At 46.4% G+C, this 27,775-nt stretch overlaps 1 protein-coding gene and 1 long non-coding RNA gene across 7 annotated transcripts in view; one reads left to right on the top strand and one right to left on the bottom strand.

Annotated features, from left to right (window-relative positions):
* Positions 1 to 25,767, bottom strand: part of Gss (glutathione synthetase) — a 29,630-nt gene extending 3,863 nt beyond the window's left edge. The window contains exons 1-10 of one of the 3 annotated variants that reach the window (NM_008180.2): positions 25,651 to 25,767; positions 20,399 to 20,533; positions 14,845 to 14,990; positions 11,669 to 11,744; positions 11,246 to 11,385; positions 10,479 to 10,595; positions 6,052 to 6,132; positions 5,881 to 5,958; positions 4,476 to 4,542; positions 650 to 844 (exon numbers count right to left, since the gene is read on the bottom strand). In NM_008180.2, coding sequence (NP_032206.1) covers positions 650 to 844; positions 4,476 to 4,542; positions 5,881 to 5,958; positions 6,052 to 6,132; positions 10,479 to 10,595; positions 11,246 to 11,385; positions 11,669 to 11,744; positions 14,845 to 14,990; positions 20,399 to 20,527 — 1,029 coding nt within the window. In that variant the 5' untranslated portion in view covers positions 20,528 to 20,533; positions 25,651 to 25,767. Of the gene's footprint in view, positions 1 to 649; positions 845 to 4,475; positions 4,543 to 5,880; positions 5,959 to 6,051; positions 6,133 to 10,478; positions 10,596 to 11,245; positions 11,386 to 11,668; positions 11,745 to 14,844; positions 14,991 to 20,398; positions 20,534 to 25,591 lie in introns of all 3 variants that reach the window. The other 2 variants (XM_006498781.3, NM_001291111.1) reach the window with 2 other exon arrangements.
* Positions 835 to 27,483, top strand: Gssos2. 4 transcript variants are annotated; one of them, XR_001783522.2, is made up of 5 exons: positions 835 to 1,565; positions 3,053 to 6,202; positions 7,557 to 7,646; positions 24,980 to 25,125; positions 25,409 to 27,483. It is a non-coding gene; the product is annotated as a glutathione synthase, opposite strand 2 (long non-coding RNA). The 4 variants fall into 4 exon arrangements; XR_001783520.2 differs by having other exon boundaries at positions 835 to 1,207; positions 1,415 to 6,202; XR_001783521.1 differs by lacking the exon at positions 835 to 1,565 and adding an exon at positions 18,007 to 20,936 and having other exon boundaries at positions 6,110 to 6,202; positions 25,409 to 26,145.
* The last annotated feature ends 292 nt before the right edge of the window (positions 27,484 to 27,775 follow it).

The raw sequence follows: 27,775 nt of genomic DNA on the forward strand, positions 1-27,775 counted from the left end.
CTAAATACCAAACAGGCTTTCAGTACTACAGCAAAGGCCTGGAAAGTGGCTACAGATATACCCTAATTCTCTCTACTCTCCAGTCATTTCCTTTGGTTTTCATCCTTATCATCACCATTGCTGAGGGAGTTGAAATGGATTTTTAGCCCCCCAAGTTTTAGCTCCTGCTGTGGTGGTTTGAATATGCTTGGCCCAGGGAATGTCATGACTAGGAGGTGTGGCCTTGTTGGAGTAGGCGTGGCCCTGTTGGACAAAGTGTGTCACTGTGGGGGTGGGCTTTGAGACCCTCCTCTTAGCTGTCCACGAGCCAGTCTTCTTTCTCCTGGCTGCATTGAATCAAGATGTAGAACTTTCAGCTCGTTCTCCAACATCATGCCTGCCTGGAAGCTGCATGCTCTTACCTTGATGATAATGGATGGAACCTCTAAGCCAGCCCCAATTAAATGTTGTCCTTTATAAGAGGACATGCCTTGGCCATGGTGTCTGTTCACAGCAATGGAAACCCTAACTAAGACACCTGCTCGCAAGGCTTAGGGGTCCTCCAGAGCAGCAAGGATGTGAGCCATATGCCAGCCACAGTGCCAGCTGTGATACACCCTCACCAGCACATTTGCCGTCTCTGTTGTGTGGTAGGAAAAATGCTACATACCATGTCCAGTGAATAGAGGCCAGCAAAGGTGGCTCGGAGGCGGGCCACAGCCTCAGGCTGGCCCGGGAGCAGCGCTTCCAGCAGACCCACCCTGCTCAGTTCCTGCTGCACCTTCTTAGTCCCAGCCAGCTGTATGGCAATGTCTGGACACTTGGCAGCACGAGATCTCTCTAGCATCAGGCGTGCTTCCCAGTTCTGCAGATGCAATAAGACCACAGAGCCTTTATGAGTAGGTGCCAGACACTGTGCCTTTTAATCCTCAAGCTGATTATCATTACAACATCCTTGTGAGGCAGATATGACCTCTCGGTCTGCAAGATGCTAGCCTTTCAGGAGTTTGTGGTCTAGCCAACTAATGCTAGTTCATAGTGACATGGCAAATTACTGCAAGGAAATGTTTTTTGGGAGGAGGAACAGGGTCTCACTATGTAGCTCTGTTGGCCTGAAACTTGCTATATATACCAGGCTGGCCTCAAAGTCACAGAGATCCATCTACAGCTGTCTCCTGAGTGCTGGGACCACCACATCCAGCAGAAAAGACATTTTGTAAGGAAAACGGTGAGCTCCCCTTGCCTCTCCTCTTCCCTCCCCTTCTCCTCCCCCCCCCCACCTCTCTTTCCCTCCCTCCCTCTCTCCTCCAACCACCCTCTCTTTTGAGACCAAGTCTCACTTGGTAGCCGGGCTGGCCTGTAACTCCCAAGATAGCCTAGGCTGTCCTCCTGCCTCAGCCTTCAGAATACTAGAAGATTTGTCATTTCTTAACAGGATCTGGTTATGGAACCCAGGCTGTCCTGCTGCCTCGGCCTCCTGCAGGCTGGGATTGTAAGCATGTGCCACCACTCCCGGCTGGATGAGGTCTGAAGGGTATGATTATAAGCTGAGCTTTATACACTGTGCTCCAGAGAAAATCCAACAGGTAAAAATCTAGTCAGCCATATACTCTTTAGCCTTTTATCAAGTAAAGTCCACTCCTTCCTGTAAGACCCTGTAAGGTTCCCCAGTTTTTCATCACCTCATGCCACTGATTCCAGCTACTCCTCCTAACTCCTGACTCCCACATTCTAGCCATACAAGACTATAACTACTGCATTTCATTCCTTCTCACTGGTCTTTTATTTACTGATTTCCCTGCCTGAAATTCTCTGCCTTTTAAAATTTCCCATGGATAGCTACAGCCTTCTCATCCTCAAGTCTTGGTTCCGTCGTCTTTCCCCTGACAGTGTGCGTTTCTCCATAATTCTCTATCTTTTCTTCCTGGTCTTTCAGTCAAAGCCAATTACCTCTCAACTAGGCATGTTTCCCCCAGGCTGAGTATTCCATATTTGTAATGCTAACACTCAGATGGCTGAGGCCGTAGGGTCTAGAGTACAAAGCAAGTCAGAGTTAAAATAATGAGTTCCAGCATGCTGGGGCTATAGAATAAGAGTCTGTCTCAAACATAACAAAACCAAAACTCAAAAAATTATAAATAATGTTTCTATTTTTTCTTTCTGATGTTTATCTCCCTGACCAGGCTGTTTATTCACCATAAGAACCACACAAGATTTTGCCTTGCTTTTGGTTATCTCCCCACAGTAATGCAGTTTCCGGTCTGACCCTTCCTAGGTACTCAGTATCAGTTATTGTTGCTCAGTGAAGTGAAATTTGATTACTATCCTGACAATAGGCAGTCTGACGGGTGGAACTCACTGGAGAATGGGCCCTGTGTCAGACAGGATCATAGGAACAAAGGTCTGCAGGTGGCTAATCACAGGTTGAATAGTCTTATTGTTGTAGGAGCTTAGAATAATACAAGAGACAGGGAAATGTCAGAGGTCCCCAATCTCAGGCACTCGGGAGAAAGTTGTGCTTGTCATGATCAGGGACACCTGTCCACAGCTGGCTCAAGGTTCAGGCCTAATCCACAAGCCCTGCCTCCACCCAGTGCTGTCCACTGGAATAGCTTAACCTGATGGTCAACAAAATCAATCTCAGTCAGCTAACTGCTGACTGGGCAGTCAGAGGCCCAGAACACAAGACTAGAAAGATGTCTTGTAGAAGCAGAAAAATCAAAACTCAGACACAAGAAGAGTCATCTAACAAATCACAAAGCCTGTAGCTTATGTCCATGGTCCAGTGCAGGCAAGCTGCTCTCTGTATCACTTCCTTCCCTTCATTAGCTCATCCTCCCCTCTATGAGTGTATTTTAAACTGTTTCTCTGCCTCCCTGTCCGGAAACTTGGATCCATTTTCCCAACAGACAATTTCCCTCTTCCCTAATTAGCAGGTTTCCAGCACTAACCACGTCTCTGGACAAAAGGGCTTTCCCTAGAGCTGTCCTTCAGTAGGGCTGTCCCTATAGAGCTCAACCACAAAGAACCCTAAGTGGACTATAAATCTCATAGGGGCCCCTTCATTTTCAAGCATAGCTCCTGTCTTCAGATGCTGAGACCCAGGAGGGGCTGGGAAGCTGTCCAAGTTGTGACTCTCAGCTCACCACACAGGGTATTTCCTTGCTTCTTTTGCTAAGTATTTTTTTTAAAGACTTATTGTTATCGTACGTGTGTGAGTGTTATTCTGCATGCATGTATGTGTACTATGTGTGTGCCTGACACCTGTGGAGGCCAGAGGAGGGCACTGGATCCCCTAGAACTAGAGTTACAGATGGTTGTAAACTGCCATGTGGGTTGGGACCAAAACTGGGTCCCCTATATAAGAGCAGTAAGTATTCTTAACTGCTGAGCCTCTCTCCAGCCCGTCCTTCCTTCTTTCCTTCCTTCCTTCTTCCCTCCCTCCCTCCCTCCCTCCCTCCCTTCCTTCCTTCCTTCCTTCCTTCTTTCTTTTTTAATTCCATGAAAGCCGGGATTTTTTGCCTTTCCTCCATGGTATAGGCGTTAACCTCCGGGGAGAAGAATGGCATATGCAGAGTACACTGCCCCGGGAGTCAGAAATCATAGGAGATTCTTGTGAGATTTTAGACAAGCCTCTGCATGGCTCCAAACTTTAGTTTCCTCAGCTAGGTAATAGGGATAATTATAAGTCTCACACGATAGCTGTAAGAGTTAAATAAAATGTGTGGAAAGTAATTTTTGAAACTACACAGTAGTTAGCAGGATGAGGTAATATTGGTTGCCATGAATATAAATTAGAACACGATCAAACAAACAAAACCTTTCTAGTTCAGATGGGAGAGGTACAGAGGTACAGAAAATGAAAATGGTCAGAGAGGCTGGGCACGATGACTCACACCTATACTGTAGCACTTGGAAGGCTGAGGTAGGAGATTGTCACTTATTTGAGGCTACACTGAGTTTCAGGTCAGCCTTGAAGGAAGACCTTGTTCCTCCTTACCCTCCCCCTCAAAAATAAAACAAACAAGCAAACACACAGAAAAGAACAAACAAAATAAGTGGGTGGGTGGCCTGGCACTAGCCTGCATCAGCTAGAGAGAGCTATCTGTCCCTATCTCTTCCCAGATCTTTGGTCAGAATGGTTAGAGTAGCCCATGGAAGTTAGCAATGATATATATATATATATATATATATATATATATATATACATATATACATATACACTGGGACTCTTCCTCTTAGAAAGATATTTGTTAAACACTTTCCAATATATCTTCAAAAAATGTACAAATGGCTAAATCACTACAGATAGATTCCTGAGGATTCAGATCCTAAAGATCTTCTAAAATGAAAGGGGGGAGGGAGCCCGCATGAAGAAGAAAGGCGTTTTGAGCAGCAGTCCCATGAGAAAGCATGGTTGTGACGCCTGAACTGGGTTTCTGTGCAGCTCTAGTAGCTCTCTGGAGACACAGAATGGTCCGATAGAAAATACCAACCTGTGAATTATACTGACTGGGCATGTAGCCATCTCGGAAGTACACCACAGCAACTTCCTGGTCATCCCTGTAACACAGGAAGGAGAAAAGGTTCTGAATAGAATTATTACTGACCTGTTCAGTCTATTTTGGGATACATCCAAGGCACACGTGGCAGTCCATACAGTGAGCCTGGACAGGGGCTTCCCTAGAATTGGTGACAACAGGGAGCCCACTACTTCTATTAAAAATGGGTGTGCAGCACACAGTGCTTTAGAATATTCTGCATCTAAAGATATTTTTATGAAGGCAGCAAGGACACAAGATTAGCATAGGTAAAACTAAAAACACATGTATCCAAAATTTTGAGTGAAAGAATCATATTGCCATGATTAGTAAGACAGAATTGCACTTTGTATTTCTACTGCTTAAAGTAGCAGAAACCAGACTAAGATTTCATAAACTGTTGGTGGTGGGGATGTGCAAAAACTTGACTCTAAGATAACTTCTTGCCTTGCCCTTGGCCTATTTCCTATTATCTAGTTTATCTAAAAAGTAAACTAGCTACTTGGTTTTGTTATGATAGCAGCCTGTTTGGAAATATCTGAAGTGAGATTGGGAAAGTCCGAGGAGGCTCTCTTTTGCTACTTTGTTTTTTGAGACAGTCTCATAAATGCCAGGCTGAATCTGAACTCACTTTGTATCTAAGAATGACCCAGAACCGCTGATCTTCCTGCCATTACTTCCCAAGCCCTGAATGTGTGCCATCACACCTGGCTACATTCTTTTGTTTTTAGACAGGGTCTCATTATATAGCTTTCTATGTACCTGGAACTTTCTGGAACCTGGAACCAGGCTGGCCTAGAACTCTGAGATCTGCCTGCCTTTGTTGCTGGAGTGTTGAGATTAATGGCATGTGCCATCATGTAGAGCCCTGGCTAGGTCTAACTATGTAAGCTACAGTTCAACCCAATATGTGGTATTAAAGCTACAGTGTGATGGCCCATGGGAAAAAACAATAGGGCCTGCCTTAGAAGACAAATCCAGGCTGTAGTGCAGAGAGTGGCAACCAGATGGGTGAGGATGAGCCTGTCTCCCTCCCAGCCCAGCCCAACTGCTCAGGCCTGTTTTGACTAGCCACAAAGATGAGCAAGAAAACTTTTAGAACCTCAGGGTTCTGTATGAAAAACTAAGGTTATCTTTAAGGATGATGTTCCTATCCAAACGATCAACAGCTCAGCTATATATCCCCCCTTTACAAGTGAAGCTAGGTGTTCCTAAAATTTCCTGGGAGGATGAGATATTTCAAATATTAGGAGAAAAGAAAACAAGCTATTGTATTCCCAGAAGAAAAGTTCTTTAGTGATAGGAGGTGTCAAGAGAGGCTCTTAATCCAGCTGTCTAGTGGCTCCTTGGGGATGCTTACATAAACAGCCTTCGGTTTTGGTCCAGAGAACCCCTTTCAGAGACATCTTCAAATCTTCCACGGATGACATGGATCTTCCTGGGGAAGAAGGGTGAGAATGAGAGGTAGTAGATGTGAGTTCTGAATGGGCCTCTCTCCTGGGGCCACACCAGAGTCTCCTCCTTCCCTTACCTGTCTAGCAGCTCGTTCTCTACGGCACGCTGGTCAAATATGTTCCTTTCCTTCTCTTGAGCAATCAGTAGCACCACCGCACTGCAGAAAGAGCACAAGTGAGCCAGGGTCGCCGCAGACCTCGCCCTTCCTGCTGCTCCTTCAGAGAGAGGTGAGAACACAGCTTCTCAAGTAGTCCTGCTGGCGCAGGCTGTGAGCCCAGCACTTGGGGCTTGGGGCAAGGGCAGGAAGAGCATGAATCTGAGGCCAGTCCTACAGAAAGGAGGGACTGATGAGATGGTTCCGTCAATAAAGTGCTTGCCATGCAAATATAAGGATCTGAGCTGAAGCTCCAGAATCCACTTTAAAAAAAAAAAAAAAAGGGCCAGCCGTGGCCTCATGTCTGTCATCCCATCATTAGGGAGGCAGAGGCAGGAGGGTCCCTGGGGCTTGCTGGCAAGGCAGTCTAACCAAGTTGGTGAGCTCCAAGTTCAGTGAGAAACTGCTCAAAAAACAAATGGAAAGAGATTGATAAAGACACTCAATATTGAAGTGGCCTCCATATACCTGTACACACAAGACAGACAGACAGAATATACCTTCCCTGTAAGAACAGGTGCCAACTTCAAGTTAGGATTGCCTGAGGCAACCATACATTTCTTGAAAATAGGAAATGTAGTGGAGGGAAGGAGGCATCTCTGTCTGTGGTAGATGGGAAACTGTAATGATGTCAAATTTCTGTACAACTTAATATTTAGATTTAAAACCATCTAACCATACCCACTTTCTTGTCCCCTAGAAGATAACTTGGGCCATGTGTGATGGTACACTCTTTGATCCCAGAATTCACATGGTGAAGACTGAAGAATTGGGCATTTAAGGCTGGCCTGGGTTACCTGAGACCCTATCTTAAAACAAACAACAGAAGGCATAACACCAAGATTCAAAAATCTGTCTGGAGAATAAGCCCAGAGGAATGTTTTGTAAATGAACCGCCATGCTGGTCAGGTGCTAATAACTCCATGACGAAGGTGTAAAGAACACCATCTGAGCGTGGCGCTCTTAGATGACAAACAAAGCGGCCAGATGGAACTCCACAGAGGCGACTACAAACAAGTGCCTCTTGGGACCTTGGCAGCTCTGTAATGTCCACAGGGCCACATTTGGTCTCATAGTAGCAATGAGATAACTAAGGCGTGCTGGGCCAGTTTCTCTCTGTTTATCCAATAGTTTCTTAAAGAGGCTGGAGCTTGACCACTCAAGAGAATGCTTAGACCAGTTAAGATATGTTCAGTGTTTCAAACACAAGCCCTTCCCTCCCTCCCCAAGTAGAAATTATAAGGCCAGTGTTTTACAGTGCCAGATTCCCTCTCTGCTATTAGCTGCTGTTGTGTGCTGGTGGATTCTTGTTAAGACATCTGGAAGTCCAGACATTGGCTTTGTATGCTAATTATTTCTCACCTCCTATATCTCATCTCTTATCTTTCTCTCTCTCTTTTTTTTTTCTTTTTTTTTTTCATCCTTAGCTTCCTACTTGGCTGAATACTCTTCCAGCCTGCCTCAGAGAGTCAAGAGGACAGATATAACATTGAAACTGAAAACTGACTTTAAACTAGGTAAGACAAAGTGGAAATGGTTTCTTATACGCCATCTTGCCTTGAGAGACCCAAGAGCTAAAGGCCTTGCTCTTCGCTTTGTACCCTGAACCACTCTGCTCATGGGTAGGTGTTGAGGGGGCAGGGTGGCACCTGGCCCAGGTTGGCTCACCTCCAAGAAGAGGCAAAGGAGGAAGCCTGCAGGCTGGCGGTTAAAATGGAATTGCAGACTCTGGCTCATTAAATCAGCCTTTCCACTTGCCAAACAGTGGGAGCCAGATTCGGAAAACACATTCTACCCCCTACTGCCTTCAGTTCTGAGAACTTTGGACTGGGCAGGACTCAGAATGTTGTCAGTTGAGGAAGGTGAACTGGAAATAGCATGCTGGCTGGGAGAGAGGACCCAACAATCTTAGTCCTGACTCTGCCAGTGTCTTGTGGTGTGTCCTTGAGCAGGACAGTCAACTTCTTTCCCAGGGCCTTAATTGACTTGTCTATGAAACAGAAATATTAATCAGATCTTATGTCCCAACCTTTTAGATCAATAACCACCCTTATTCTGCTCATTCTAACTACAGACCCTGTTTTACTGTTGTTGTCATAAAGATTTTTATTTCTGTGTACATGATTTTGAGGTTGTGTGCCATGTGTATGTAGGTACCCTCAGAAGCCAGAAGAGGGCATCCGATTCCCTAGATTTACAGGTAGAGTTGTAAGTGACCCACTGTGGGTATTGGGGGTCAAATTCAGGTCCTCTAAGGTCAAGAAGTACCTTCCTCTCTGAGCATCTTTCTAGCTCCAGACCCTATGTTTGAAAGCATTTGTCTAAACTGAAGCCGTAATTTTACAGACAGTAAATTGAACTGGGGTCCTTTGCATGAGCAACAAATGCTCCTAACTGCTAAACCAATCCTCCAACCTTGCTGAAGTGATAATTCTGTAATCAGGACTGGTGATGTATAACTCTCTACTTTGGAGGCTAAAGCAGAAGGATTATTGTGAGTTCAAGGCCACTGTCAGCTATGTAACAAGACCCTGTCTCAACACAACAAACAAGACTGGAGATGTAGAGACAGCATACTGGTATACACGAGGCTGTAGATTTGACCCTCAGCATGACAAAAAGGTTTTAAAAAGTAAACAAAGTTATAATTTTTTTTTGTTTTTCGAGACAGGGTTTCTCTGTGAAGCCCTGGCTATCCTGGAACTCACTCTGTAGACCAGATTGGCCTCGAACTCAGAAATCCACCTGCCTCTGCCTCCCAAGTGCTGGGATTAAAGGCATGTGCCACCACGCCTAGCTACAAAGTTATAATTTAATTCTCAGATTTCTTTTCTTAAACATTTCTGGGTGGGCTTGTTTGTAGTTTTTTTGTTTGATTTGGTTTGGGTTTTTTTTGGAGACAGAGTCTTGATATGTATTCCTGGTATTACACTCACTACATACCTCAAACTGGCCTTGAACTTAAGGCCATCCTCCTGTCACAGCTTCCTGAGTACTAGAGTTACAGGTGTGTTTTTTTATTTTTGAGACAGGATCTTAGTATGTAGCCTGGGCTGTTGTGGAACTAGCTATATTGACCAGACTGGCCTTGCATGCATAGACACCCACCTGCTTCTGCCTCTTGAGTACTGAGATTAAAGTTATGTATCACCATGCCCAGCTCAAGAAAAACAATCTCAGAGAAAAGAGATGACCCACTAAGGTCATGCACTTGCTCAGCAGAAGAGCCCTATCACTCTCACAGTGGGTAAAGCCAGCCCCCTGCTCAGAGGCCACAGAGCCCGTTGCCACCAGTGCCTGACTCTGGGCACACAGGTGTTCCCCCACACATTACTCTTGGCCTGGCACTGCCTGGCAGGAGGCTCCCTCTGCAGGGTTTTCATCTGCAGTTTCTCAGGTGACCCATCCCCTGCCTTCACTTTCTTAAAATGGAACCTGGTGGAGAATTCTACTTGACATAGTGTTTGTCCTGCTTGTAAAATAATCAGAATATGAGGCTTCTTGGAACTTCGCAGGGCTTAGCAAGCCCAGAAAGGCACACTTGGAGGCAATAGTGTCCTTTTATATAAACAGTGAGTTCTACGACCAGCTCACCATCACTGTACCTCTCTGAACCCCGGTCCCTTTTCTGTAAAGCAGGGGGAGGAGCAGTGCTGCCTGGGCGCAAACATCCTGAGAGCCCGCATGGAGAGCACTTGGTGCTCACGAGAGCACAACTCAGTTCCACTCGGACACTGAGCAGCTGCTAGCAGAGGCCTCTCAACCATCTGGAAATCACTTACCGAGCATCTTCACACATCTGGAACGTGGTTGAGAAGTAGGAAGAAAGCAAAGAAAACACTTCTAAGCAGTTACAATGGACACCATAAAATTCCCAGATCAAACCTGACCTCGCGCTCTTCACACACGGTTACAATAACCAGGATCCCTGATTTCCTTCCCCCTGAGCCACAGCAAAGCAGAAGGCAAAGGGACGAAAGCAGAGGACTCCTACTCCAAGTGCACTGACAGCAGTGAGATGGGAACTCAACCCCAGCCGCACAGGCCTTCTAACGCTTTCTAACCCTAGGTGTGGCACCAGTGAGCTTCAGCAAGATGCAATCACCAACGGTCCGTCATCATGATGACGTCCGTGCAACATGGAAACAGTAACTTATATAGTCAGCATCTCATATTTTAGAAGGAAACCCCAAAACTCCACTAAAGTATTTTTGGCATTTAAAGGTATATGTTTCTATTCCTAGAAATAGCCCTTCGTCCCCCAGTGAAGTCTAGCAAAGGAGAAGCTGCCACACCCAGGAGTGCTGATGCGATGGCAGGGTACTACTGCCACCTTTCCATATTCTTACTTAGCTGAGCCATAGAGCTCCCAGGCTTTGGCGATCCCCAGGGCCAGTCCCTTGCTGGGGTTATTGGACAGGATCTTGGAAGCTTCTTTGGTCTTATTCAGGACATTGAGAACGTGTCTGTTGGAAAAGAGATGGCTGCTTAGTAAGTGGATGGACCAGAATACCCTTCTGCCCATGACCTCACACATACATACAGGAACATTACTCTGAAACTCAGCCAAGCACTTAAAAGCACATTACTACCATTCCCAGAAGAGTCCTGAGGCCCTTGAGGTCATTCAACCCCACCCCAAGTTTTTAAGGAAGTCAGAGCCCCTTTCCTTAGGCCCCCAGGTGCTATATAGAATCCATATGGAATCATAGTGACCTGGAATACCCCTGATGGCTAGGAATCTACTACTATGGCCCAGCCCTCAGAAGCCTCTCAATCCCCCTCTGCTTCGGATTCAGAACTGCTTTCTGGCATCAGATATGTCAGGACCTTCCTATCAGAGGCCCCTCAAAGGCATCATTTTCTGTGCCTGGAGTGTTAATCTGCACAGTGAGGGGCAGGATTAATATGCCATGGGGACTCTTCTTTCTCTGATACATAAACAATCTGATTTCAAGTAGAAAACTGCTATGGGGAGAAAATGGAGATGTGAAGAACACATGACTCAGGGTCTAGGAAGGTACAGCCAAGGTAAGAGATCTCTGGCTTAGCCAGTGACTATTGGTCCATTGAGCTCTTCCCCACAAATGAGCTCCATACTGCCCTAGGAACCCACCGGTGCACAGCTGGAGTCCGGGAGGCCAGGCCCCCAAAGCTGGCAGAGATAGTGTTGATCTCGATCTGTTTCAGGGCTTTGGAGCCGTCTGCGCCGCACTGGAACATGTAATCTGAGCGATTCAGGCCCAGGAACACGGTCTGTGGACAGAACTGAAGGCTGAGGACACTGGCCCGGGGGCTGACTCTGAGATGAGGCACAGCGTACGATATAGAGCTAAGAACTGTCTAATACTCCCAAACCCAGAAGCATCATTCTGTCATCCCAGGACCGGTCATGTGCAGGCCCGGTAAAGACTGGTCAGAGGCAGATTCCTATGAGACCAAGACTAAGGCCAATTCTTCTAGTAAAAATAAAACAGAAACGAATTCACCAGTGATAAAAGAGACAAGGGCCAGACAAAGGAGGGGCTAGCACAGTTACCTGGGCAATGCCCTCTTTCAGGACTTGCTTGTAGATATCAAAGAGACGGGCAGTATAGTCGTCCTTTTTGATGGTGCTAGAGGAGGAAAGAGAACATTTTCTAGGCTATGTGAGACCCTACAGGTCAAGGAGTCCCACCCCACCCCACCCACTGACTCCTAGCTCCTTTCTGGGTCTTGAATACCCATTCCAACCTAGGAAAAAACAGTGCCTAATTGTTTAATCCCAGCACTCGGGAGGCAGAGGCAGGTGGATTTCTGAGTTCGAGGCCAGCCTGGTCTACAAAGTAAGCTCCAGGACAGCCAGAGCTATAAAGAGAAACCCTGTTTCGAAAAACCAAAAAAAAAAAAAAAAATAGTTACAGCCAGATAACAAACGCAAGCTGTCACCCACCGTCACCCCGAGATTTCAGGGAATCCTATCACTTTTCTATCTTAGTTTGTTCAATTGAAGAAGAAAATAATCGTGCTAATAACATAGGCTTGTGGTGAGAAGTAAAATTCCTGAGTGAGGTAACTCAGATCCAAAAGGATATGCAAGGTATATACTCACTGATAAGTGGCTATTAGCCATAAAGTACAGAATACCTAAGATACAACCTACAGACCCTAAGAAGTGTAACAAGCAGAAATGCCCAAGTGAGGGGGAAGGAAATAATCACGGGAGACAGAGGGAGGGAGGGATCTGGGTGGGAGAGGGGAAGGGGAGAGGAAAAGGGGAACAGGATCAGGTACAGGGGAGAGGGGACAGGAGAGAAGCCTAGAGGGCCAGGAGAATGAATGGAAATGTGCAGCCTCTGGGGATCAGAGGGGGAGAGCGATCGTCTTGAAAGTACCAGACACCTGGGAGGTGAAAAACTTGCAGAACTCAATGGGGGTGATCTTAGCCAAAATGCCCAACAGTGGGGAGAAGGAACCTAAAGAGTCCACCTCTTCAAGTGAATTGTTCCTGTCTAAAAAAGACAACTGCAGGGACAAAAAATGGAGAAGAGACTGAAGGAAAAGGCGGTCCAATGACCAGCCCAACTTAGGATCCATCTCATGTGGGGGCACCAGGGCCTGACACTACTGTGCTATGGTGTGCTTACCGACGGGAGCCTGGCATGGCTGTCCTCTGAGGCCATACCAGCAGCTGACTGAGACAGAAGCTGAAACTTACACCTAACCATTGAACTGAAGTCAGACCCCTATGAAGAATTAGGGGAAGGATTGAAGAAGCTGAAAGGGAGCGCAACCCCATAGGAAGACCAGCAGTCTCAACTAACCCAGACCCCAGGAAGCTCTCGGAGACTGAGCCACCAACCAGGAGCATACCTGGACTTGTCCAAGGCCCCTGGCACAAATATCAGAGGTCTGCTTGGTCTGGCCTCAATGGGAGAATATGTGGCTAATCCTCTAGAGACTTGAGGCCCCAGGGAAGGGGGAGTGCTGATGGGGGGAGCACCCTTGTCTCTCAGAGGCAAGGAGGAAGAATGAGATGAGGAACTGTAGGGGGGGGGCAGGGGTGGGAAATGACTGGAATGAAATAAAATAATTAAAAAAAAATTCAGCTGGGCAGTGGTGGTGCACGCCTGTAATCCCAGCACTCGGGAGGCAGAGGCAGAGGCAGAGGCAGGTGGATTTTTGAGGTCAAGACCAGCCTGGTCAACAGAGTGAGTTCCAGGACAGCCAGGGCTATACAGAGAAACCCTGTCTCAAAAAAAAAAAAAAAAAAGAAAAAGAAAAAACAATTCAAACATTTTGAATGCCTGATGCTGAGAAGTTTTCTGGCTGACTAAGATGAACTCTGTAACATTTGGGTCACCTCCCAGATGCATCTCTCCCTTCTTCATGACAGCACCCAGGGCAGTTGGTTGTGTGCCTGCAGGGTTTTCAGGCCCAAGGTACATATCCCGGTTTACTGCTTAAGTTATCCCTCATACGATACTGTTTCTGTGGAGAAGTGTTCGCTGTCCAGGTCAGAGCCCTTTTCTAGGTGCTCCTGAAGCACCATGAGTGTCCCTTTTACAGAGCAGACTGAAGATGCAATTTTCACATGTTTATTATATGACAACTAATGTCCTCTCTTCTGTTTGGCTAGAGACTGTAGAAGGCGGGTTAGATCTAAGCGGGCCTGGCATCTCAGCCCGGGGGCTGCTGTGGAAGGTGACAAGTGTGGGGCTCATCCAGTAGGGTTTTTGGGAGCCTCAGAAAGGAGCACAGCAAGGCGGAGTCTGGAAGTCATTAACACAACATGTGATGCTTCCCAACTTCCCAAGATTGGGGCAAACCTGGTGCCTCAGCCCACGGCAGGCTTACAGGCTGCTCATCTGGCTACAGGAGGCATGTGCTGCAGCAGTGTGGGGTAGGCAAGGGGTTTGCCTTGAAGCCTCTCTGCCCCTGGCCAGTCCCCTCTGGAGGGTGAGTGATACAACTCCAGGTTCTAGGTGTTGTATTCCCTTAGGAGCTAGCTATGATGGGGGGGGGGGCTGGGTTCTGAGGTCTTTGGAGCTGGTCTCCCACCTAATCACATTGTCAAGTGTAAATGGGCTAAGCCAGGCTGCCTGTAATGAGCATAAAGCAAGCCCATCCTAAGAAAGAAGGTGGTCACAGGGGTCATGCATTCATGACCACTGGATTTTGGCTCCAAGCCAATGGTTTCCAAACTTCAGATCATTATTATTTTTTCCCACATCCAACCTGCCACCAAGGAACACATCTGAAAAAAAAATTGGTCCCTAACAAAAGTTTTCCATCAAAAACTTAACCATAGATATAGCATGTGTGTGTACGTGTGTATACGTGTGTACATACATATATGTGTATACGTGTGTATACATATATATACATATACATGGTATATATACATATGTGTACACACACACACACACATATATATATACACACACTGACAACAGAATCACAGCATCCTTAGACCTCAGGCAACCTCATTTTTCAGATGAAGAAACTGAGGCTCAGAGAAGGAGGAGGGCTTTCCTTTGGCCTGCCAGACAGAAAGCAGCAGAGGCAGGATTGGAAGGCAGTTCTCCTCACTCCTTTCCTACTTTTTATGTCCTCTGAGGGACACCTGCTCCCTATTCCACCAGGTTAACTTACACAGCACCAATTCATGGCTCCCCAGCCTTCCCATCCCATGCTTTTCACATCCCTGACCCCCAAGACCTCAGCTCTCAGTACCTAGACAGTGTTTGCTCCAGGAAGGCTGGGTTCTGGCTGACAGCATCCACCAGTATGTTGAAGTCCATCTGCACAGCATAGGCCTGCTCCAGCAGAGCACTGGGTACTGGTGAGGGGAAAAGCGTGAATGGGGCATACGTCACCACCTGATCAATGAGAGAGAGAGAGAGAGAGAGAGAGAGAGAGAGAGGGAGAAAGGGAGAAAACAGCTGTGAATGTGTCATCTTCTCACATGGATCTAAGGCACACAACTGCAGGGCAGTGGTCACTTCACAACGGGAAGAGATAAGAAAACAAAAACAGCAAGCAAGGGTACAATGGAGCTTCAGGTTCTGTGACAGTTCCACAGGGTTTTCTTTAAATGAGAGGCATATAAAATAAAGACTCCCACAAGAATTATTAGGTACTTACTGCTTGCCAATCATTGTGCTGAATACTTAAATGAACGGGTTCATCATTAAATTCTGTGAGGAAGGTGTTAATGTTATTTAAACTTAGCAAAGGACTTGAGTTAGAATATACTCAGGTGCTGGTGTTTGGATGTGAACCAGGATGGTTACTGAGCCACTGGAACACACTCAGACTCCACGCTCACCATATAACTGCACTCCCCTCCTGTGTTCCTGACTGACTGATGTTGAAGTCTGTCCCCATGTCAGGAGCTCACACCAGAGGCCCCTGGCCTTCTCGTTGGGGTAGGGGGAAAAGGCTCCTGGTAGGAGATGAACTGTGGCTCTCGGACTAGAAGGCAGGAGTCTTGTCTGTCCTTGTCCTTGACTCCAGTTAACAGGCTGGCATTTAGTTATACCCTGGGTTCTTTGGACTTTGATACAGGCATGAAATCCAAGTATCATTTAAGACAGTTATTCTAGAATGGAGATATGCCTCCTGAGATTTCCAACAACCAACGAACTGGAACTTGGCAGATAAAAATATACCCTGTTACTTGAATTATTTACCCTCTCAGTTAATATCAGTTTGCCATTATGGTAGGTTGGGTTTATGGTGGTAGAACTTTCTCTTTATTTTTCTCTTTTGTTGTTGCTGTTGGGTTTTTTGAGGCAGAGTGTCTCTGTGTATACAGCCCTGGTTGTCTTGGAACTCAACTCTGTAGACCAGGCTGGCCTTGAACCTAGAGATTCACCTGCCTCTGCCTCTGAGTGCTGTGATTAAAGGCGTGTGCCACCACTGCCCGTCTTAGAGCTTTTATAATATTCTCTTTAAAAAAATTACCTTGAGCTCCCCCTCTTCTCATCTTCTCTCTGTGTGCGCCTGCCCCCTTCGCTCTTTCTCTCTCCCTCCCCTAACGGCTCCTCCCCCTCCCCCATGGTGACTTCCCTGGCCTTGGTCCTTGGGGCCAATGAACTTGCCCATCCAGGAGCAGGTTCCCAATAAATCTGCCTTTTATATAATCTTTTAAAAAATTACCTTGAACTATATACAAACAATCATACATATTTCAAAGGAGCTCTAAACAGCCAGGTGTGGTGGCACATGCCTTTAATCCCCAAACTTCGGAAGAAGAGAAAAAGCAGATCTCTGTGAGTTCAAGGGCAGTCTGGTCTACAAAGTGAGATCCAGTATAGTCAGGGGTAGGTAGAGAGACCCTGTCTCGAATTAAAAAAAAAAAAAACCAAAAAAAACAAATAAATCAAAATAAAAGAGCTAAGGTACATAGTGAGAAGTATGTCTCAATCCCACTTTGGCTTGAGTCACCCAGTCCTCTCCCCAAGACAAATACACACACACACACACAGACACACACAAATATATGATTTCCTTTTTACACATATAGAAAGGTTCTGTCTCAAAAAATCTAAAAACAAAACAAAACAAAAAACCAAAACAGGGGCAGGATTATTACAGATCACGTAAAAGGTGACCAGCACCCAAAGTACATGGCTTTAAGACACAGGAAACTGCCTCTCTCAAGTCCCACCCAATCTAAAACATTGCCAGAGTTTTTCTGCCAAGACTTCTGTCTGTCCCGACCCCAGCACTCATCATACCTATTTGAATTTAGGATGGCCAGCACACAACTGTCCTCTGCTGTCCACGGGCTGAATCACACAGCTCTCACTTTTTAGAGAAAACAGTAGCACACGTATGACAATAACACTCTGTTTTGTCACCAGGGAACAATAGGAACAGTGAGGTGGGGGACAAGCAACTCCCAGATCACATGATGTTTGTCAGTTTGAAGACAGGGTCTCACATAGAGGAGGCTGGCCTCGCTGTAGGCTAGGCTGAGCTTAAGCCTCTTTTTAAAAAATATTGTATTATATTATATTATATTATGTGTATGTGTTCCATAGCTTTATAGCATGCATATGAAATGAAGTTCAAAGGACAATGTGTGGGAACTGAGTCTTTCCTTCGACCACTAGGTTATGGAATCAAACTCAGGTCCTTAAAGTTCAGCGGCAGGTGCCTTTGCCCACAGAGCCATCTAGTGGTCCAGTCTAGAACTTCTGCTCCTCCTGACTCCATTTCCCAAGTGCTGGAATTACAGGCCTGAGCTACCACACCTTCCCAGTTTGATTTGCATAGATAAACTGAGTAACTTTTTATTGTTGTTGTTATATTTATTATATTATTTGCATGTGTGTATGGTGTATATACTTGGCAGTGTGGGCAAGTGCATGTATACTGAGAGTTGGGTGTCTTGCCCTCTCCACCTTCATTTTTTGAGACAAGGTCTTTCACTAAACCTGAAAGTCACAGACTGGACAGGCTGGCTAGCCAGTGAACTCCACAGATCTGGGGTTGCAGGTGTCTACTACTGTGCCAGGGATGGATTCTGGGGTCTGAACTCAGGTTCTCATGCTTGCTCATGGGTACTTCAAAAAATGACCCAACCTCCCCAGACCCTACTGTTTTAGTGTTGGTCCGGCCTTTTTTAAAAGAAAAAAAAAAATGCTGGTATGAAGATGGCTCAGTAGTCAAGAGCACCAGTTGCTCTTACAGAGGCCCTCAGTTCAACTCCCAACACCCACATGGCAGCTTCCAACCGCCTGTAAGTAGAGTTCCAGAGGACCTGAAGTTTCTTCTGGCATCTGTAGGTAGTGCACATACATACACTTGGGCACACACATAAACACATAAAATAAGAATAAATATTTAAAAATAGAAATGCTGCTAACTTTTTTTTTCTTGAAAAAGGGAAGAAGACAACACTAACAAAAATGTAAAGATGGCTTGCCTCCGAGGGAAACGGCGGCTGGGGGAAGGAGTCTTACTCTACACTGGATATGCTTTTGGACAGTTCACCTAGCTCATGTGTTAGCAGTTCAAAATGAAGTCCCTGTCTAACGCTGCAGGTGTCAAATCTTAAACCCTCACGGGGCTGATCTGCTGCATCGATCTACAGGGTGAAGGTCACAGTCCCCTCTGCCCAGAATCAAAAGGTCAGATGGGCTGTCTGACTTCACCTGAGTCCACCCATTGACCAGCCCTGCCTTTCAGCTGCATTCTTTGAACATTTTTGCCCTCTCCGTACTTTGGGGGTGTCCCCCATTTGTCTTTTTAGCTCAGTCTGTCTATCATTCACCATTTTACCTCTGATCAAAATGAATCGCTACTTCTATCGGGTGTCCCAAGAAAGACCGGCAGGGTGGGAATGTGCAGAGCCTGCCTTGAGAGCCTAACTCCGTGGGATTAGAGTCCGGCTCTGCCAATCTTCCCACGACCTCAGTGACCTCAGTCGGGTTACTTAACTTCTCCGAGCTGAGATTTCCTCATCTCTGTGGCTGTGAAGGTTAAATGAGTCAGCAGTTCCAAAGTAATTAGAATAAAGCCCGACACACAATGAGTGTTCAATAAATGACAGTTAACTGCACACTGCATGCTGCCTGCGCCTCCCAGTCCAATGACATTCCTTAAATTTATTCTCTGTTACAGACTCCAACTAAACCCACACTCCAAAGGTGAGAGCCTCTGGCTGAGAGCCATGTCAAGACCGCCCTGGCATAGAGCAGGGTGTGGTTCGGAATAAATTCACGGGGCGGGGGGGGGGGCGCAGAGAAAGGGAGGGCTAGAAAGAAAAGAAAAAAAGGGGAGAAAGAAGTGGGATTGGGAATGAAAAGAAGCAGCAAAATACAGCAAGGCTGATCTAGTAAGCGCCTTTGCACACAAAGAGGGAGAAAGGGCTGACTGCAGAGGTATACAAGACAGCAAGCACAGCCACTCAGAGACGAGACAGGAGAGTAGGAAAGTATCTCAGGATGTTGTCAAGCTGGTCTCAAATTCATGCTTTTAAGCAATCCTCCTGCCTCATAAGTGCGACTGAGCCCAGGAGAAGGAGTATGATACAGAGAAACCCTGTCTCAAAATGCCAAAGTGTGTGTGTGTACGCACTCGCACACACACCTTTGATGTACCAATGAGTGTTTAATCTTTGTATCATAAAACAATACTATTGAGTGTTACCATTAGGGGAAAGTATGCCTAAGAGTAAGTAGAATAAGCAACTAAATGAGAACTGAAATTTGGCCTTTATTTTTTTCCTCCTCCTCCTCCTTCTCCTTCAGATTTATTGACTTTATAACTTTATATATGCGAGTACACTATTGTTCTCTTAGACACACCAGAAGGGGGCATCAGATCCCATTACAGATGGATGTGAGCCACCATGTGGTTGCTGGGAATTGAACTCAGGACCTCTGGAAGAGCAGTCAGTGCTCTTAACCACTGAACTATCTCTCCAGTCCCTGGCCTTTACTTTTCAACATTTAATTTGTTAAATTCCTTGGCAATAAAAAACAAAAACAGAAACAAAAAACATTAGACAAAGGAAGCTAACCCTCACATAAGGTTAATTCCTTAAATAGATTGCTAAACAAAAATTTAAAACACATGACAGAATAATATGTATGTTTCAACTTGGATTTGTTGTTGTTTTTCGAGCCCTGGCTGTCCTGAAATTTACTCTGTAGACCAGGCTGGCCTCCAACTCAGAGATCCACCTGCCTCTGCCCTCTAAGTGCTGGGATTAAAGTGCACGAGCCACTGTGCCTGACTCAACTTGGATTTTAAATTATAGATGTGTGTGAGAGAGTATGTGTTATCCCAAGCCAAGACAGACCTGCTGATGAACACTTAGTAGGAAAAAACAGAAGGAGCGCCCTGAGTTCAAGGCCCCTTTCATGTACACAGTGAGGGTTAGACTAACTAGGGCTCCATGCTAAGACTCTATTTCCAAAACAAACAGAAAAGCAACTACAGAGAAGACAGCATGATTCACAATTCAGGGTGCTTAGTGTATGTGGGTTCCCTGGTCAAAGCACTTCTTGGGAGTTATCTCCTAATTATCCTACTGAGTCAACTATATAGTCTTACTGTGTCTACATACTGGAAGAAAGTACACCTTACGGAAATTAAGTAGCTGCCTAAATTACACTTCAAACCACAGATTTTAGTGTGATTACTCCAGCATGCTGCTTTTTACTTTTAGAAATCAATTTTAGTTATTGAATAAAATAAAGAGACAGTCTTTGACCCAAAGGAGCCACCCTCTTTGTGGAGGGTGGGCTCAGAGGACCATGATGAAGCTTACGTCGGAGGAGCTGGGATGCTGTGCGGACCTCAGCAACACGCCCTCGGCCAGGGCCCTGTCTATGGCCTGCTTTGCCAGTTCTTCGAGCTGCTTCTCATCCTGCAAGATGCTGCCCCAGCTGGTAGCCATCCCAACCTGTGACAGACAAGAGGACTTGGTGACAGAAGGCCTGGGACGCAGCAGCCACCCAAATGTGGCTACTTCCAACATTGTGAGACCTGCCCAGTTAGTTACCACGGAGGGGCAACTGTGGGAGGAGGCAAACTGCTTCCACTCCCTCCGTGGGCATAAATCAAGTGACAAAATGCTTCCATGGCTACTCATTCTCTTTGGATGCTCAAAACAGCAATGGCATTACTCTCACAGCGAGGAGACAAAGGTTCAGAGAAGTGAAATGACTTGTCTAGACAATGGTGTTTGAGTCCAGGACTCTGGGCTTCTGGTCTAAAACGTCTCAATGGAGAAAAGAGGCGCTAATGCCACATGTGACTGGAATAAGTGACTTCCCCTCCCAGAACCGCAGATCCCTACCTGTGAAGTAAGTGGAGAGGGTTAAATCAGATGTTTCCAAACCTGGCTTAATATTCTGGGTGTTTGGGGAAAAAAAAATACATATTACCGATCCCCACCCCAGAGATTATGATTGAAGGGGGCGCAATGGGTGGAAGGGATTGACACTACATTTTAAAATGTTTTTCTGGAATGAAAACCATTGTAGCAAATGGTCAATTTCCTTTCTTTACGTTTTTAATTACATTTATTGTGTGTGTGTGTGGGGGGGGGGGTGTTGCCATGGATTGCCTGGTGAAGGTCAGAGGAAAACCTGCAAATCAGTCCTTGCTTTCTACCATGTTGATCTCCAGGATCAAACTGAGGTAATCGGCCATGCTGCCAAAAACATCTTTACTAAATGAGTCATCTCGCTTGGCTCTAATTTCCTTTCTTATTCCAACAACCTACCTCAGTAAATCTCAAACAAATTACAAAGTGGGTAGGGGAGGAAACTTTATGGTATATCATGAATTGCAGATAAGGTGAATTTCAATCTCTTCCTTATACTAATCAGGAGCCTTTGTTGTTTTTTCCTGTTTTTCAAGACAGGGTTTTTTTTGTTTTGTTTTGTTTTGTTTTTGGGTGGGGATTGTTGGTTGTTTTTTTGTTTTGTTTTCTTTTTCTGTATAGTTAGTCCTGGTTGTCCTGAAACTCACACTGTAGAGCAGGTTGGCCTCAAACTCAGAGATCTGCCTACCTGGTTGTGTTTTGTTTGCATGTAAGTCTGACACTGGATTCCCAGTTATGAGCCTCCGTGTGGGTGCTGGGAATTGAACTCAGGACCTCGGGAAAAGGAGCTAGTGCTCTTAACTGCTAAGCCATCTCTCCAGCCTCCACCAGGAGCCAAATTACTAGCACAAAACAATTACATCTTTGTGTGGACATTTACCACCATAATATATAATGCTAATGGGACAGAAAATATTTTTAAGAAATCACATTATAGCCAGGCAGTGGTGGCACATGCCTTTAATCCCAGCACTTAGGAGGCAGAGGTAGGCAGATTTCTGCCTGGTCTACAGAGTGAGTTCCAGGACAGCCAGGGCTATACAGAGAAACCCTGCCTCAAAAAAGAAAAAAAAGAAAAAAGAAAAGAAAAAGAAAAAGAAATCACATTATAGCCTGGAGTGGTGGTATACATCCAGCACTTGAGAGGCTGAGGCGAACAGATCTCTATGAGTTTAAGGCTAGCCTGGCCTACATAGTGAGTCCCAGGACAACCTACGCTGCACATAGAAGCCCTGATAAAGAGAAAGAAAGAAAGAAAGAAAGAAAGAGAGAGAGAGGGGGGGGAAGGGAAGAGAAGGGAAGGGACAGGGAGGGAGGGAGGGGTTAAGGGGAGGGAAAACATGTTATCAAAGTAGAAATGCCTAAAACCCAATGCCCAGCCCAAGGTAAAGGAGCTGTTTCAATGGTGGCCAGAGACACTGAGAGGTCCAGCAACTCATTCTGCTACATATTCACTTTGCGGCAGGCTCAGGGTTCAGATGATCTGGATAAAACATCTGGAAAGGTCTGCTCACTGTTTTTATTCTACCCTGCTGCCATTTAATCCTAAGAAACAAACATGGCTGCCCAACTCAGTCGTCTTCAGGAAGAGAGTTAGACCATGATAGATAACCTCCATCCCTTTCAGCCTGTCTCCTCCTCATGAATGCGCTGGGTTTGGATAATTCACCCAAGTCTGCCAGCCTCAGCACAACGCTTTGACAGAAAGACCATGTGATCTCAAGGCAGTCTGGACAAGCGCCCTGTGGGTGAGGACGGGGAGACAGCAGTCATAGGAAAGAACACGACACTGGATTCAGACAGACCTGGTTTGAGTCTGTACCCTTCACTTCCCCTGTAAGTAAGGACAGTGGACTAAATGAGAAAAATCAGCTGGGTTTCTCAGCATGTTCAGAGCTTTTTGCAGTCAGTTTCCTGTTCCCATGGTGAAAGACCTGAATCTGGGTAACTATATAAGGAGGTTTCTTATTTGGGCATGATGGTATGTTGTCTATGATCCCAGCAGAAGTAGGAACATTTCTGCAAGTTCAAAGCTAGCCTGAGCTCCATTTTGAGTGCCAGGCCAGCCAGGGCTGTACAGCAAGGTACTGTCTCCAACAGCAGTTGAGCTAACAAGTTTTATTACTTCTTTTCCTGGTCAGGATCTTGCTTTGTCACTCAGGCTGGCCTCCAACTCAGCAATCCTCCACTCTCAGCCTCCCAAGCACTGGTCTCACAGGCAGGCATGACCACACCCAGCTGAATAGTTGACTAATTAAGCTCTCTGCTTTGAAGGTGGAGGGGCTTGGAGCTGGCTTTGTTGAGGACTCCCTGGCTGAGGGTCTTTAATGGTGGGCACATGAGCAGGAAGGAACCAAACAGTGTGTGTGACTCAGGCTCACTCATAACAACTCACTCCTCCAAGAAGTAACTAGGCCTCAAAAGAGCGACCTCAATAGCTTCCAAGGGCAGCTTCCTCAGTGATCTAGGGACATCCCACAGGCCTCACCTCTTAAGGGTCCCACCACTACCCAAAATCACTACACTGGGGACCAAGCCTAACCCATGAACCCATAGCTGAGTGCTAGGCTAGGAACTTGTTCTGTTTGTTCCCACTCCACAAGCAGTGGGAGGCCTGTTAGAGGTTGTATGGAAACCCAGGAACAGGGCCAAAATAACCCATGGCTCCAACATTAGAGCAACTGGACCTCCACTAGTCCCATCTCTCCACAGATGTCTGTCCATGGGCTTCTGCTTGGCTGACAAGACTGTTAAACGGCTGGGAACTGGCAACCCAGAGAAAGAGAACACATTAAAAATAATCACTACAGATGGGCATAGTGGTGCAGGGCTGTAATCCCAGTACTCAGGAGGTGGAGGCAGGAGAACCATGAGTTTGAGGCTAGCCTGGGCTACACAGCAAGTCTCTGTATCAGCTGAAGCAATGGCTCTGTGGGTAAGGTGCTAGCCACACAAACATGAGAAGTCTATCCTCGGCACCCATAAAAGATGGAACACAGTAGTGGGATTGAAGCCAACATCATGCCCCATAGCCTTCAAAGCAGAGAGCTTAATTAGTCAACTATTCAGCTGGGTGTGGTCATGCCTGCCTGTGAGACCAGTGCTTGGGAGGCTGAGAGTGGAGGATTGCTGAGTTGGAGGCCAGCCTGGGTGACAGAGCAAGATCCTGACCAGGAAAAGAAGTAATGAAACTTGTTAGCTCAAATGCTGTTGGAGATACAGCCCTGGCTGGCCTGGCGCTCAGGCTAGGCTAGCTTTGAACTTGCAGTGCTGGGGAGATCATGACAGCTGGACATTTGCAGCTTGCTGGTTAGTGAATGCGAGTGAGCTCCAGGTTCAGTAAGGCCCTGTCTTTAAAAACAAAAAAAATAAGGTAGAGGGCGAAGGAGGGGGCTAGCAGGTAAAGAGCTCAGACCCCCAATTATGCACATAAATCCTGGGCAGATAGTGAGCAGGCTATAATCCCAGAGGTGCAGAGAGGAAGTGCACTGATCAGGGAAGACACCTGATGCTCAGGGCACCCTCACATACAAACACTGACAGCACATCTGCATCTCACACACACACATACATACACACACACACACACACACACCAGTGTTTGGGTGTCCATGCATATTCATGAACAAAAACACTATACTAGTAATAACTAGACAATGCTAACTGGGCCCCTTGTTTTCCTTTCTACAGATTTAACTGTTCTGTGACTTGTTTGGCTGGTGACACTCAAGTTTGTATTTACACAGCAAGTTCTTTCCTGGTTTTCAATCTAGAACACTCCTCCTGCTCCCTGGGGCGGTCCTCCTCTAATGAGTCTCACCCTGACATCCCAGCCTCACGTGCACTTTTCTCTTACAGCCCATTTCTTCCAGTCCTGTGGATTCTGCTGACTAAATGCAGCGCTTTGAATTCCCTCATGTCTGCCTCTACTGCCAACCCACTCCTCTTCCTGGGCACTTTCAGAGTAGTAAAGGCATCTTAAGTGACTAAAACACACCAGCCTCTCTCTCTTACTTTCAGATCTTGGATGATGACGCTTTCCTGCTTTCCTCGCTTTCCTGCTTTCCTCGTGGCTTAAAGGTTCTCCCACTGAGCTACATCCCCAGCCTCTGTACCCCCAACTCTTGATTCTGTTTTGGAAGCCATCGCCGGATTTCTCTGTCCAGGTTCGTACCTCTATCATAAAAATAGCATTTGCCTTGATACTTCATTGAAGGTTAAATAAGTAAGTGGTGAATGAATCACGAAAAACTTTAAAACGCCCACACAGAAATCCCGTTGGACTTTAATCCCCTGGGCGAGGCGAGTGCGGGCTCAGGGCCTCGGGCTACAACACAGTCGCTTGTCCTGTCTTGTCCCCGTGATGGGCCCCGTCCGCTCCCCATCCCTAGACAAAGTTTGTTCCTGATCTCTCCCAGTTTTTGATGGTGGCTTGTTTATTTTCCCTAGAACTCTGGCTCTAGCCTCGCTAACAGTGTCCGAGCTGGGAACCGGCGATCTGGAAATCTAGGTTCAGCACGCCCAGCACAAGCCCCTCACTGGACACAAGTTTCCCGGTGCTCGCCGCGTTCCCAGCCACCGCGTCATCTGCCCGCTCGCCGCGTTCTAATCGCTCTCAGACCCCTCCCTCACCGCTCTCCTCCCAAGGAAACTTGACCCTCGCCAGCCGCCGTCGCGAAGCCCCGACTTACTCGCTCGTTGTCCAGCTGCTCGCCAAGCTCAAACTCCGCACGCCGTTACCCGGGCTCGGGGGGCGGGGCTTCGGTACGACCCAGTGCGCCTGCGCAGACCGCCCCGCAAGGCTAAAGAGGAGGGGTGGGGAAGGAGCCCTGTGTTTATGGAACTGGACGGCGGCCGGGAAGGGGCATTACATGAGCAGTGACCTGGGCTTTAAGGAATACGTCGGTACTCTAGGGAGAGCCTTGGTTGTGGCTACAACGGCGGGATGCTACCTGTTAGCTTAGTTCCCAGAGAGTTAGAGCTAGTGGCACGCTGTGAGATGGGGACACTCAAAGGCAGAAGAGAGCGTCGCATCCTCTGGGAACCCAGAGCAAAAGTTCTCTTAGCCACCCCTGTCTTCAGCCCCCATGGGGCTGTTTGTAAATATGCAAGTTCATTATCCTCTTCCCTCTATACAGACCCCTCATCCTCTGGCAACCTACAGTAATTTAACTTTGTTTTCCCTAGACTGTGAGAGGTTGATTCAAAATCTGAGTTATCTTGTATTAGTCAGGGTTCTCTAGTCACAGAACTTATGGGTAGTCTCTATATAGTGAGGGAATTTGTAGATGACTTACAGTCTGTAGTCCAACTCCCCAACAATGGTCAACAGCAGCTGTGAATGTCAGTCCAAGGATCTAGCTCAGTCCCACAAGGCAAGCAGGGCAAAGAAGAGCTAATCTTCCTTCTTCCAATGTCCTTATGTAGGTCTCCATCAGAAGGTGTGGCTCAGATTAAAAGTGTGTGCCTGGATCTGGGACTTGCTTTGTCCCAGATGACCTTAAACTCAGAGGTCTCCCTGTCTTAATCTTCTGGAATTCATAGTCACTAGGCCTCAAGATCTCCATGCCAAGATCCAGGTCAGAAACTTGTATCTCCCAGTCTCCAGATTAGGATCACAGGTGAACCTTCCAATTCTGGATTGTAGTTCATTCCAGATATAGTCAAGTTGACAATCAGGAATAGCCACTATATATACCTGATTTTAAAAAAAGATGTTCCTTTCTGATAAAAATTTTCCTGAAATGAATGTATCTGATCAAACCCTAGGGAATTATGCCTAAGATAGCAAACTCCTAATTGGTTTGGTGTAAATAAAAGGTGGGCTCTAGAGTGTGGGGCAGGCTGTTAAGAGCTGGCCTCAGGAAGAAACCTTGAGGCTGGAGATTTAGCAGAGACAAGACGCCATTCTATATATTAGGTACAGACAGACATGATCCAGAGTTAGCTGTAAGTTGGTGAGGCTCCAAGCCATCGCTGTGAAGGGAAAAAAGGGGAGGGGGAATGTCAAATTGAAGAGAGATTTATGAAGGAGAATTTCTACTGACTGTAAATCAGTGGCCTAACCCAGGGACCAAAATCCTTCCAACTCTTTAGATAAAGCAGGTGCCTCTCTCCAGTCTAGGAAGGACAGCCCTCCAGATGTCTCGTATGAATGGGACAGAGTTGGCAGGGAGGTGATCTGGCTGTTGCCAGAATAATGTTTGTGGTCTGATACCTTTTTCTTATTGCTTCTATAATGACCAGGTAGGAAGCAGCTGCCCCGACTGACAGACAAAAGTCACTGTATTAACCAGAGGTAAAGGTAGCTATTTCTGGTACTAAATGAATTACAGTACGCAGGGAGTAAGTGCTGGCTTGTACCTTTAATTCCAGCCTTTGGAAGGCAGAGGCAGGAGGATCTCAGTGAGTTCTAGACCAGCCTGGTTTACATAACCAGTTCCAGGCCAGCCAGAGTTAGTTAGATCTTATCTCAAAACCAAAACAAACAAAAATGAAATTATAATAAAAACAAAAGCACCAAGGCCCAGGACTCTCTATACAGCTTCCTTTCTTCTAAGATGGATCAGCAATGGTCTATCTGGTGATTATGGGTGACATTTGGGGAGGACCCAGATGTTAATGGCCCTTTGGCTGGGTCTCCTCACATTGTGGGAGGTGAAGTGGCTTCATTTCTGTTTTGTAGATATGGCAGCTGAGCCTGAGAGGTGATCTAACTTGTCCAAAGTGACCTGGTTGATAATAAGAGGGAATGAAGGACTTGCCATCCCGGGAAATCGTAGCCCCTTCCCGCTCCTCTCCTTGGATGATTTACTG

Source organism: Mus musculus, chromosome 2, assembly GCF_000001635.26.
Source record: "Mus musculus strain C57BL/6J chromosome 2, GRCm38.p6 C57BL/6J".
Taxonomy (NCBI): Eukaryota; Metazoa; Chordata; class Mammalia; order Rodentia; family Muridae; genus Mus; species Mus musculus.